Source organism: Lepidochelys olivacea, assembly GCF_965140295.1.
Source record: "Lepidochelys olivacea isolate rLepOli2 genome assembly, chromosome: 1".
NCBI classification, from domain to species: Eukaryota; Metazoa; Chordata; order Testudines; family Cheloniidae; genus Lepidochelys; species Lepidochelys olivacea.
Window position 1 is genome coordinate 159,919,156 of NC_140411.1, and position 13,137 is coordinate 159,932,292.

Sequence of the window (13,137 nt, forward strand, 5' to 3'; positions counted from 1 at the left end):
TAAAAAGATAGGCTTTGCAGTATACCCAGAAAGTCAATGGAGACAACGTTAAGGGTTTGTGAGATGTAAGGAAGAATTAGAGCTGGACAAATAATGGATTTTTTGGTTTGGTGGTTGAACCGCTAAAAAATGTTTTGGATCAACCCACCCATTGTTCGGTTTCCAACTTTTTTGACCCTTTTAATTATTTAAAAATAAAATGGAAGTAATTTTTTTAAGAAGTCGTTTCAACTTGCAAAACAAATGTTTTTTTAAATTATTGTTCATTTTTTTCCAACCAACACAATTTGCTGAATTCAACACATTAATATGCTTCAGTTGATCCAAATATGGGGGGTTTTGGAGGAAAAAAAGTTAGGTCTGAAAAATTTTGCTCAGCTCTAGGAAGAAACGGGGAATGAGTCATGTCTAAGAGTGAAAAATAAAACTATGTCAGACAACATAAGAGAGGAATTAGGGACCTCATTTATTTCTCATTGAAACAAAATCTCCCATTTTCACATGGGATAGTCAGGGCATTATGAGGAGGATAGTTTAAAGAGGCAATATGAATCTTTTGAAGAAGCGTTTGTGAGCATTTGGGTCGGTATCCCTTTAAACAAACAAGGAATGGATAGAAATGGTGTACATGGTTTGTGAGTAACCAAAAAGTTTGTCATCTCAGGTCTGGGGGTAAAACAATAAGAAACAAGCTGTGCAGTTCTGTTACGTGACAGTCATCTCAGAAAACCTTCAGCGGGTAGAATTACCCACAACATGGTCTTGTGACCATTAGGACAATGTATTGTACAATCTTTTTTAGCAACAATGAGGCCATAAATTCAGTTTTCTTAAACTTTTTTTCTGCAAGTCATTTATTAACAATGATGCGATATTTGCATTGTGAGTTGCTTGATGGAAAAGCTCCTGTGATGGAACCCTATTATGCATCAGAAGAAAATAAATAGTCTGTATGATACATCATGTCCACTCATACTCTGGATAAACTAGAAGCAATCAATAAGAAAACAAAATGTCTACATGTCTGAAACAAAATATCTAAATCTTTATTGATTGTACTTTGTTCTTGAAGACATAACCATATGTTTTCCTGAGTGCATCAAGCAATGAGACTTATAGTCAGTTATATATATATCTATATATATCATTGCAGATGTTAGTCTAAATAAAGAGTTTTAAAAGTTCATTCTTCAGCACTGGATGAATGATCGTTCATTTTTATGTCAGTTAATAGGTTTTTTCTTCTGTGTTGCTGTAACAAGAACAGAACTCAGGCACAAAAACTTCAAAAGTGCTTTCCGTGCGTTGACAATTCATACAAGTAGTAGAGGAAAATACCCTCAAGATCTAAATATTTTGGACAGACCACTGGCCTGTGTTGAGCCAGGAGGAAGAATATTTGTCTTCGCTTCTTTTTTGAAATATATAATGAATGAGTATAGATTCTAACTGTCCAGTATGCCATTTTTCCAGTTAAATGCTGCATTTGATCCATGGGTTAACGTTTTAACTGGTGGGTTAATCATCTGCCATCTATTCTCCTCTTTAAGCTCTTCACAGAAACACATGCCCAGTGAAGGTATCTGGAAAAACAGAGAGATTTGTATTAGAACTTTCCTGAATACACTGGAAATGGGGAAGACATACCATATAGATTGAAAGCACAGTGTAATTAAACAGTTTTCACCGTGGAACAGGGGTGTGTACCTTGAGAGTGTTTTAGGAATACATATCAAGATATTCTCCCACTTGACTTAAAATGAGTTGGTAGCATGAGGGAGTCTTATCTGTTGGACAGTCGTGGGGCTTGTATCAGCTCCACAAGCCCTTCCAGAGATCTGATGATCAAGCTATGTTCTTTCTATGTCGTTCATCATCACCAGTAATAAACACACTGCTGACCAAATTCTTCCCTCCCTAACACCAGAGCAACAGGTAAAATGGAAGGGAATATTTGGCCTACAGAATCTGTGTTACCGGTGATTGTGGCACAAACCAGAAAGCATTGACTGGTCATCGGATCCCGGGATGAGCTTGTAATGCTGGCAACACAGATCACCTTTTTATTCCTAAAGTGAGCGAATACGATTTGGGCTCACTGAGGCACAGTGAACGTGGCACCTCGCTGTACCGCTTTACAGGCCGACTTTTCCAAATGGGAGCTGTGGTTTCTTGACGTAGGCCGCACAACACCTTGGGAGATGCAGAGGGGACGCAGTTATCCATCTTAGTGACAGACAAACCAAGACCCCCAGGGGTAGATTTTCAAAGGCGCACCTGGCAGTTCGGTGTGTACCTCTCAGTGACTTTCAATGGGAATTTGGTGCCATGGTGCCTTTGAAAATCTTCACCAGAGAGGGCATGACGTGCCCAAGGTCACATGGCAGTTGACTGGTAGAACTCACATCTTTTGACAGCCAGTTGTGTGCTAGAACTACGGAGTAACTCTCGTTCCTGAGCAATTGAAAAAACAAACAGCCCATTGCTTGACTATGTTCCTTACTGAAAATATACCAAGGAGAAAATGGTGGGCAAGAGCTTCCTGTTGGAAAAACTTCTTACCTTTCTAACCAATGGGGCAAAATCCTTGCTGTCTCTGGCAGGGAGCCCTAGGACAGGTCGAGTGAAGGAATCCAGGGATGAGCCATGGCCCACTATCAGGATAATACCTGCGACACCAAAATAATTAAAAGAAGGAAAAAAGAAAACTGTAACTTTACAATTCACTGCGTGTTGGTTATGCTTATTGGCTGTTTTTGTGTTGTTTATCTTTGCAGAGCTGTGTGACATATAGACTGGGCAGGTGTAAATATCCTGTTTGGTATGTTTCATGCAATTCAACTAATGAGAGCAAGCATTTGCTTCGGGGGGTGAGGGGGGAATGAAGCTTAAAAAAAAAAAAAAAAAGAGAAAAGAAGCTGCCTTACAGCATCAAGTCACATCCTGACAAATTAAGACTCTGCATATAATATGATTTAGCAATGGAGTATTTTACTGCCTTATGTTTAGTCTTGTCTATTTCTATTTTAAGTAATAGATATATTAATTTAGTATGATGTTCAATAATCTACCTCAAAGACAGGGCAATACCAAGCATCCACATTAAATGTATTTCATATGGCAAAGCTGTTTCTGATCCTGTCGTTGAAAACATGAGGCTCTGAACGCGAGAATGTGAAATATTTACCGTTTCTTGTACAGTCACTGACAATCTGTTTTATAACTGTAGAGCATCTGCTTATATACTCTTCATAACTTTCCGACGGCACCAGGGAGGAAAGTGGGAAAGTACATCTGATAATAAAAACCACAGAGGAGTCACTCATCTAGGTAACATTTGTTTGTCTGTTGGGACATTATCAACATTATCAAAGCTCAGTAAACAAACCGGTACCTCTACACCATCTCTACCGGAGAGACTGCACTGATCTGAAGCATGGTACTTCAACTCACACCAAACAGTAGCTTTCTCTGCAAGTAGTCCAATTGAATCCAATAGAGGAACTCACAGAATAAGATACTATCCAATGTGAATAAGGGTAGCAGAAACCATTCCTTAGTAATCCTCACAATGGATCATGCAGTTTATAAGAATTATACCCGAGAAATGCTTGTGTTTGAAAAAACAAAAAACAAATATAGGCTCCTCCAGGCAAGAATATTAAAAAAAAATCATTGTCCAGGTAGGATGGATTTTAGGCTTAAAAACTGAGCCAAATCCTGAAGTCTGTACTCAGTTCTTACTTATACAGAACTCCCACATTGGTGAGGCCTCATCTGGAGTACTGTGTCCAGTTTTGGGCCCCACACTTCAAGAAGGATGTGGATAAATTGGAGAGAGTCCAGCAAAAGGCAACAAAAATGATTAGGGGACTGGAACACATGAGTTATGAGGAGAGGCTGAGGGAGCTGGGATTGTTTAGCCTGCAGAAGAGAAGAATGAGGGGGGATTTGATAGCTGCTTTCAACTACCTGAAAGGGGGTTCCAAAGAGGATGGCTCTAGACTGTTCTCAATGGTAGCAGATGACAGAACGAGGAGTAATGGTCTCAAGTTGCAGTGGGGGAGGTTTAGATTGGATATTAGGAAAAACTTTTTCACTAAGAGGGTGGTGAAACACTGGAATGCGTTACCTAGGGAGGTGGTAGAATCTCCTTCCTTAGAGGTTTTTAAGGTCAGACTTGACAAAGCCCTGGCTGGGATGATTTAACTGGGAATTGGTCCTGCTTTGAGCAGGGGGTTGGACTAGATGACCTTCTGGGGTCCCTTCCAACCCTGATATTCTATGATTCCCACTGACACCAATGATATGGCTGATTCCAGGATTTGGCCCCTTGGCTTTAGTGTCCCTTTAAAAATCCCTACCTGTACCTGGTTTGACAAAGCAAATTAAACAATCCTTGTTTGCTTTTTACTTAAAAATAAATCTTTATAAAGACCAGTAAGAATATTTATTAATATTGGGCCAGTCTTAGGATTTTGGGCAGTTTTGCCTTCAAGATCTGACCTGATAGTTTCTTTTACATATAGGTGTCCCCTGCATGTAAAAAATATTGTTTAAAAATTAAGGGCCAGATCTTCAGCCGCTATAAATCAGCGTATCTCCACTGAACAGCTGAGGATCTGGCCTGAAAGATTTAGGGTTCTGCCATCAAGTCTCGAGTAAACGGACAAAGGAAAGTTTTTATTTCCTTCATTATTTCTTCCTATAAAGTCACCTCTTCTGTTAGCTGGAGACCTGCACAGCTACATGTTGCTCTGCCACATACAATGACTGTGTTCTGGGAAACTATACCAGCTAACTTCTTTCAACCAGACAGAAGATCAGAATCTGATCATCTTATCTCACCCATTTAAAACCAGCGTGCAGCATGAGCAGTGAAAATGTAGAAAGTAGATTGATGTACGGTAGGGCTATTGTACTATACCTGTCAGACAGTACAAACGTGAATTTCAGACTGTCCTCAGAGCTTTTAAACCATGGGACCAACACTGAATAAGAGATACAATGACTAGATAGGCGATTAAGTGTTCCTCCTCTACTTTTACAGGGACCCATTCAACAGAGTATCCAAGCACCAATTCAGATAGCAGGGAATAAGTAGTAACTAAAAACCTGTGAGGAATGCAGATATCTTTCAGTGTGTGATCATTGATACTAGGTCATACTGTGTATTACAGTAATGCCAAGAGACCTCAAGTGAGATCAAAGCTCCATACTGTAGGTACTCTACATATTGGATATGTGTGGAAGCAGTCCCTGCCCCAAGTAGCTTGCAATCTAAATTGACAAGAAAGACAAAATGTGAAAGAGGAAACGGAAGTAGAGAGGTTAAGTGATTTGCCTAACACATCAGTGGCTGATTCAGGAGCAGAACCCACGTATCCTGACGCCCAGTCCAGCACCCTATCCATTACAATGCTGCTTCTTTAATGCCATTAAAGATCAGTTTAGTTTAGACTGAGTACCTCTACTGATGGGGAGTGATCAGGGATGTGACCAGAAGATGATCATGACTTTTACTTAAATAATCTAAATGTGAATCAGTGGGTAGAGATATCTTACTTGACTTTGCAAAAATCTCACCACTGAGCACAGTCCTTTCAGGAAGGTTACAGATTTCACTGACTCTTCTGTGACCTAGAGATGCTATCTTCTGCAAAAAGTACTCAAAGTGATGTGAAACCTTGATGGCGTCTACTAATTTGGAGAGCCCCCATGGTGATGGAGTATTTGAGGACTATAATATTTGTATATCGATAGCAAGGGTCAGCATTACTGAGCAAGAGTCAGCGATGGAGTTAAAAAGCAAAGCTTAGACCTCAATTGGCCTGGCCATAAACATGGAAAAGAAACACGTGCAATGGCTCTTCCCAAAAGAAATAATAGTGAGGATTCTGAAGACAGGAGGAGCCAAAGGAGTTGGAAGGAATGGTGTTGCAAAGTTACATGTATCCGGAGAATATGGTAACAGTAGCTACTGGAGACAGTGGATTTTGACCCTGGCCATGTGACAGGAATTAACCTTTTTTAACTCTGATTTATGGCAGATGACTGGGGCTAGGACATAATAGTCTCTTATAATCACTCACGTGGGGTGGGGATAGAGCGAATAGAAATGTGAGCTTTACTCCTGAATGACACTCGGAGGAAGGAGCACAGGTTTCAGCAGGGAAGGGTTTGGAAAAGGCACCAGGAAGCCAGTCTGTGTGCATATGACTAGAATGCTAGCTGCAGTTGCAGCAACTCTACAAACAGTTGTCTTATTAAAGAGCCAGTTTTGTTTTAGAAACATGGAGACTTCTCATGTTATTATCCAGCACGCCGTACATGCAACATCTGGGGAAGGACGCTGCACTGTTTTCACTGATGTACAAAATGCATATTTATAGTTTATTTAGATATTTCAGTTGCTGGCTGGCTGCAATGTTGCAACACTTTACAGTTTTCCCCTCCACCCATTAAGCACTTTACCCATCTTCAATCATGGCCTGACTTTGTGGAGTCTTATAGCAACTGATTTTTTTTTTTTTTTAGATTAGTGAGTTTGTATGGAAAGTGAGAAACTAGGGAAAATAGTAACTTTGCTGTGAATAATTTTGAACCTAGGAAAATGAAAGGGGTTGTCTATTCACTCACTCTGAAACTAAGGATTTTGCTCTGTGTTGAGAAATACTATAAAGGCACAACACTTTTTCACTTGTCCACACATGGGAAACCCCAGAGTTACGGACCTTTATTGACCGAGTGATTTTTCTGGGTTTGGCCATGCACTGCAGGGGTAATGCAGCATGGCACTGTGAACAAGAAAAGAGGCTAGAATAGATTCAAGGCCTGTTGTCGTTTCCTGTTCTGCTGTGGTTTACAAACATTCAGAACCTGCACCAAACCACAGAATTGCATTGTGGAAGGCAGGGACCAGAAAGGAGACTTTGCCGAGTCCAGTGATTATTTTTGAGCAAAACAAAAAACAGCACAGAATGCAATGCAGAAATCTATTTTAATGGAACATTAACATCCCGACAACCTATAAAATTAGAATGACATATGCCTTGCTTTGTTCATCTCTCTTCCCCCAACACCTTTGGGCTGCCCCTGGTTCCTACAACTCCCTGCTCCAGCGTGTGTGGGACATGGGGTCTGTCTCCCTTACACTTGCTGTTTAGAGGGGCTTAGTTGAAAATTGGTGACTTTTTCTTACTGTTGAGAAGTTCACATGTGGACCTGGGCGAATCTTGGCAGCTACGGGATCATGTGAGATCAGCCCCCATTGGGACAAATTCTGAAATCGTCACTCAATTTTGAGCTGTGCACCAAGGAAAGGACTTGACCTCCCCAGCTCACCCCCCATCAAAATGCAATACAATTCTTTCTTGGCTGAAATGTGACATGACGGGAATTTTTTCACATTTAGCAAAACATGGCTCATAGTTTTTAGCTAAAAGTAAAACAAAAATATGGATGTCCATCATGAGAGTCTAAAATATTTAGATAATCAGCCATAGGCCTGATCTTGCAAACTTGAAGTCAATGCCATTCACTTTGATAGGAACAGGATTCAGACCCTACGCACACACTCACCCATCTGTATACATGTAAGAATGATTTGCCCGTTAGTATGTCACCTTGCCCAAAAGCAGTGAATTATGTTGTGAAAGAACTAACTATATATCTGCACATCATATCTTGGGACCAAATAGGCTTTACTCAGCCCCTAATCTCTCTGTTGAAGTCAATGGCCTAAATCCTGAATCACTCATTGCAACACTGTCTTGTGGGACTTAAGAACTGCCAAAAACAAGAGAGGTATCAGAAATACACATTAACATACTGTACGTGCAGCATTTACCTGTAACTGGGATCTATATTGTAAGCAGCCTCTGTCAGTTCTGTCAGTGCCATAAAGGAGGGAATTATTTTGTTGGCCTCCCATTTGGTCCATTCAAAGAGTCCAGGTTCTACCCTGATTTTAATTTTTTGTTCTAATTTAAGCCCTGCAATAAATAAGAGATTTTTAAAAAGGAAAAGTGCATTCAGAGCTTTAAGCTTTGACTTCACATGGCACCTTATTCCTGGTAATAATTTTATTAACAAAGTAAAAATATAATGTAAAACAAAGACCATTAAGAACACATAATGTTGACTACATGGAGTCTCAGTCCTTCTAAATACCCTTCTCCACATGCATAAACAATACTTGGTAAAGTTCTGAAGCTAGCAACCCACGGGGAGGAGAAGAAAGTATATTATATTCTTGCCAGAGTGACTGTAAGTGTAAATTCTCAAACCATTATTCTCAAACCTTTGTTATTTGCAGAGTGATGCCACTGTGTTCTGTGGGGTACAGAACAAGATGGAGACAACAACTCGCTCCTCAAAGGTGTTACAGGGTAAGTAAATATCAAGAAGAAAATTGTTTCATGCTATTTTTATATACCCTGTAGTTCACTGGGCCTATGTGGAGCAGTAAATCCAAACCTATAAACATAGTGTTAAAGAAAAATCTCCCTGTTAAAGAGGTAACCTGAGTTTTACTCTGTATTCTCAGAAAGCCACAGTGATGTGAATTCCCAGCAGAAACGCAGTGTTCCTTCCCAGTTCTGGAATCACAGAGTCTTATCATCCATGGCTTTGTGATTTTAAAAGAAATTTTATGAGTCACCTATCATGCGGGATTCTTCATTTAAAAAGACTAGTTTTTAATAATGTGGCGGTCTCAAACCTCTTGTTGGCAAAGGCAAACTTCCAGGAGAAAGTCTCAGGTTTCTTTCCCCTCAATGGAATGGAAACACTTGATTTTATGACCAAAATCATTCATGGAAGAGTTAAGTATAACAATTTGAGTCTAGCCAATAAGTTAAATTCTACTTACTCTGATATGTCTTTGTCTTATACAACATTAGATTCTGTTTTAACTTTATTGGACATAATTCAATTGAATATGATTGTACTATTATAGCAGGGAAACTTTATTACTTCCTCACTTATCACCTAGCCCTTGCTCTAGACAGAAATATCTGTCAGCCCCGATTAAAGGCAAAAGTAAATTTTCAAAAAGCCATGCAACATTTTAGCTGCTCCACTGTCATTGGCTCAGAAGAAGATTGACTCAGAAATGTCCAGTGTGGCATAAGAACATAACCATTTTGCTAACCTACCTTCTAGCATGTGTTGAGCTGTCTGTATGCAGCGGAGTGCAGGGGAACAGTATACATGGCTAACTGCCTCTTGTTTCTCCAGCAGAGCTTCTCCTGAAATACACACGAGAGTTGCTCTTTACAATCATTAGTACTACTGCAAAATGTTTCCCACAGATATTAGTTTGAACTTTACAATAAACTGACTTTGAATGCGCTCATGCCTCTTTTTAATTCACTTTCCAAAAATACTTAATTCACTTTCCACAAATATTCTGGTGAACAAGCTTACCAGAAGGGATATTTGTTGGGAAAAGGAAATGCTTATGCTCTAATAAATGTGTTAGTCTCTAAGGTGCCACAAGTACTCCTGTTCTTTTTGCGGATACAGACTAACATGGCTGCTACTCTGAAAGTAGAAAAACAGTCACAGAAAGTAAATTTTAAATTTGTAAATGGCACTTAGAGAAAGACAGGTATTTTCATCACAACCCTTTTTCTGAGAGTTATACTCATCAAAGCAGGGAACAGAAACACATCATGGATAGATGTATTCAATCTGATTATCCAATACAGCTCAAATATCAAATACTCCCAATGAACTGCTCTCACACAGTCTACAGACCAAGAAACTGCATGTCCTGCCCCACTCTAGCTAGCCAACAGGGATGCTACAGTTCACTGCTCCGGTTCAGACTAGAAGCAGAATGTACAGTGTTGTGTCACATTGCTCTGACCCTTCCCTGACATAAGGTAGCAGGCTGGCTCTTGCACTACATGAGAAATTGGCCCTGCTCTCCACTCTGCTGTAGAGTTCCCACGTGAAAGAGCAAAGTCCCTTTCCTGCTGCCCATAAAGGAACTCTACCAGTTACGCTGCCAGGAAGCATTCCTATGGTAAAGCCTGTGTGCACTTTCGCAGATTACAGAAGTCTTTCTTCCACCCCTTTTCATTCCTATTAGAATAATATCTAACTTACCTACAAGTCTAGACTGGAAAACACCACAGCATGATAAAGGAGGATCATATTCAAAATGTTTGATGCTGTCTCTTCGTTTTGGCAGACTGGCAGGGAAGTTCAGATCTGCTCTGTGGTATTTTCCTAAAACAAAACAGAACATTTCATCCCTCTATATAAAGGCCGTAGTAATACATACATAACGCATTTCTGTTATGCATGCACAATAATTTTCTTCTGCATTTTAGGCAACTATTTCTGAAAACCCGAACCTAACTGTCCCCTTGGTGAACAAAAGGAGTGAGTGATTCCTTAATATTACCTCAGGGATACTGCATTTTACATTCACCAAAGCAAACCAGGGAAATTGTTTATTCACTATGGCCCAGTTTCATTAGGTTCTGGGAAAGACAGCCAGGGAGAGAACCCTCTGACAGAATGACACATGTCCTCTGAGTTCCAGAGTGGCAGAACACCAGAGAAAACAGACGCTCTGTAAAATTCACCGGAGACATATATTCACATCAGAGTGGTGGAAACCCTTTTTTTCCATTGCCAAAGTTATCAAAAAACAATGTTTTCATAGCAAAATAGAAAAGAAAATAATTCACAGATTTTAAGGGCAGAAGGGATCATTATGGTCATCTTGTCTGATTTCCAACATAACCCAGGAGACCATGAGCAAAACACAATTCCTCTCCCACCCTCATGCCCAAATGTATACATATAAAATTTTTTTTCACCTCAGAATCATGCTTTGAAGGCCAAAAAAACCTTCAACGTTGACTTTCCACCTAAGACAGTGTTAACATTTGGTCATTTCCCCACAAAATCTCATTGTCTACTCCAGTTATTCTTGACTGGGTTTGACTAGCACAGCGTCATGATTTTGATCAACACTGTAATGTTGAAAAGCTATGGCTATCCACACAAAATAGGGAAATTTGGTCATTGATCAATTTTTTAAATTTCTGAAAATGCTGGTAAAAAATTCATGTTTTGCACATCAACTCGAGACAAAAATGTAAAGTTTCACACAGCTCTATTTGTGCAGTATTGCGTATGTAGGATGACTACATGGGAAGTACAGTGACTATAGATCGTATATCGATTGTGCATATCTCAAATACAGTAGAACCTCAGAGTTCTGAACACCTGGAGAATGGGGCTGTTTTGTAACTCTGAAATGTTTGCAAAAAGAAAAGGAATACTTGTGGCACCTTAGAGACTAACCAATTTATTTATTAAATGTTTGTAACTCTGAACAAAACATTATAGCTGTTCTTTCAAAAGTTTACAGCCAAACATTGGCTTAATACACTTTAATATGTGTATTGAACTTTACTATGCAGAAGAAAAATGCGGCTTTTTAACCATCTTAATTTAAATGAAGCAAGCACAGAAACAGTTTCCTTATCTTGTCAAACCTTTTGTTTAAGCGTTCCCTTTATTTTTTTAGTAATTTATGTTTAACACAGTACTGTACTGTATTTATCTTTTTTTTCTTTTTTTCTTTTGGTCTCTGCAGCTGCCCAATTGCATACTTTTGGTTCCAAATGAGGTGTGTGGTTGACCAGTCAGTTCGTAACTCTGGTGTTCGTAACTCTGGTGTTCGTAACTCTAAGGTTCTACCATATCACTTTGACTGTATGATACAACTAGGCTTTCTGTGTAGGAAGGGTATTTCTGAATAACTGCTTTCTTCAGCACTAAAGTTAGTCTGGTTTGCAGACATTTACAAGTAGTAATTTAGACTTTACGCATCACTGCCATCATGGTACAATATTTTCTTTTCAGTCTGGTTTGCCAAGGTCCAGTCCTCCTGTTCTTTTATTTACCATCTGCAGTTAAGCATTGCTGAATCCAGGACTTCCCAAAAACATGATCCACTCTCTCCCCATGGCGCATCACCAACAGGCCTCTTCTGAGAGCAACAGTCTGAGAAAGCTGGATGACGTGACACATTTACATTTTAGTGTTATTAGTTAATATTATTGCAGTGGCACCTAGAACCTGCAACTGAGATCAGACTTGCAATGTGCTGTACACACATACTAAATGACAGTCCCTTTCCTGAAAGGCTTACAATCATTTGAATAAACTAGACAGACAAAGGGTGGGAGAAAGGAAGTCGTATTATTCCCATTTTACAGATGAGATGCTTAGACACATAGAAATATAAGGCCTCCTGTACAGTCCACTGAAATCAATGGAAAGAGAACTATGACTTCAGTGGCTATAGATTAGGTTATAAGACCATGTTTACACTAGGAAAAAGCTGTTTTAACTAACACATGTTAAAATACTAACATAGACAGAGCAAGCTGGGTAAGGAGAATTTGAATCCTTACAATACAGACAGACCTGCATTCAAATTTTCCACTGTACACTGCATCTTATTATATCTCAGTAGCGACAGATTTTGTTTTGCGTCTGAGGGTGTATTTATGACACAAATGGAGGAGTGGTTGTAGCACAGAGAGACACACCCATGTTAGCTTTAATCTAGCTAGCACAAGGTAACGATAGCAGTGAAGATGTGGCCGTACGGTCCCCAGTGTGGGCTAACAACCCAAGTATGTACTCAGGGTCCCCGGTGGGCTTGTACTGAGGCAGCTAGTCTGAGCTGAAATCCATGCCACTATGATTGTTACTCATGCTAGCGAGATTAAAACTAGCATGGGTGTGTCTACCCATGCTACAGTCACATCTCCATTTGCTTTGCACACATGCAGTACCCTTAGAAAGAGATATTAATAAACTGCAGTGGGAAGATTATGATTCAGGGTTTTGCAGTCTTGCTTTTCTGTTTTGAGGGAACATGAGTGCAGGAGCAACTTCCATCATAGGGCCTCTCAAAATGAACATGTGAACTTCTGCAAGAAACATACTGCAGTTCAAATTAGAACTCCAACATGGAGCTGGGCTCTGTGAGAGAAGGGAGGAGGAGCACACAAACTATGGTGTCAAGGAGGTGTTATGCCCATGGAAGTCATCATATTTTCAGGGTGCTGAAGGAAACACGATGAGGTCTGGTTTTGA

The 13,137-nt window shown here is 39.8% G+C and overlaps 1 protein-coding gene across 1 annotated transcript in view; it reads right to left on the reverse strand.

The window, feature by feature from the left end:
* Positions 1-1,203: 1,203 nt before the first annotated feature.
* UBASH3A (ubiquitin associated and SH3 domain containing A) overlaps positions 1,204-13,137 on the reverse strand; it is a 38,749-nt gene continuing 26,815 nt past the window's right edge. Inside the window, exons 9-15 of the mRNA XM_084617535.1 lie at positions 11,934-12,042; positions 10,117-10,239; positions 9,159-9,251; positions 7,850-7,994; positions 3,188-3,294; positions 2,563-2,669; positions 1,204-1,583 (exon numbers count right to left, since the gene is read on the reverse strand). Of these exons, the coding sequence (XP_084473661.1) occupies positions 1,446-1,583; positions 2,563-2,669; positions 3,188-3,294; positions 7,850-7,994; positions 9,159-9,251; positions 10,117-10,239; positions 11,934-12,042 (822 nt within the window). The 3' untranslated portion in view covers positions 1,204-1,445. The remainder of the gene's footprint in view (positions 1,584-2,562; positions 2,670-3,187; positions 3,295-7,849; positions 7,995-9,158; positions 9,252-10,116; positions 10,240-11,933; positions 12,043-13,137) is intronic.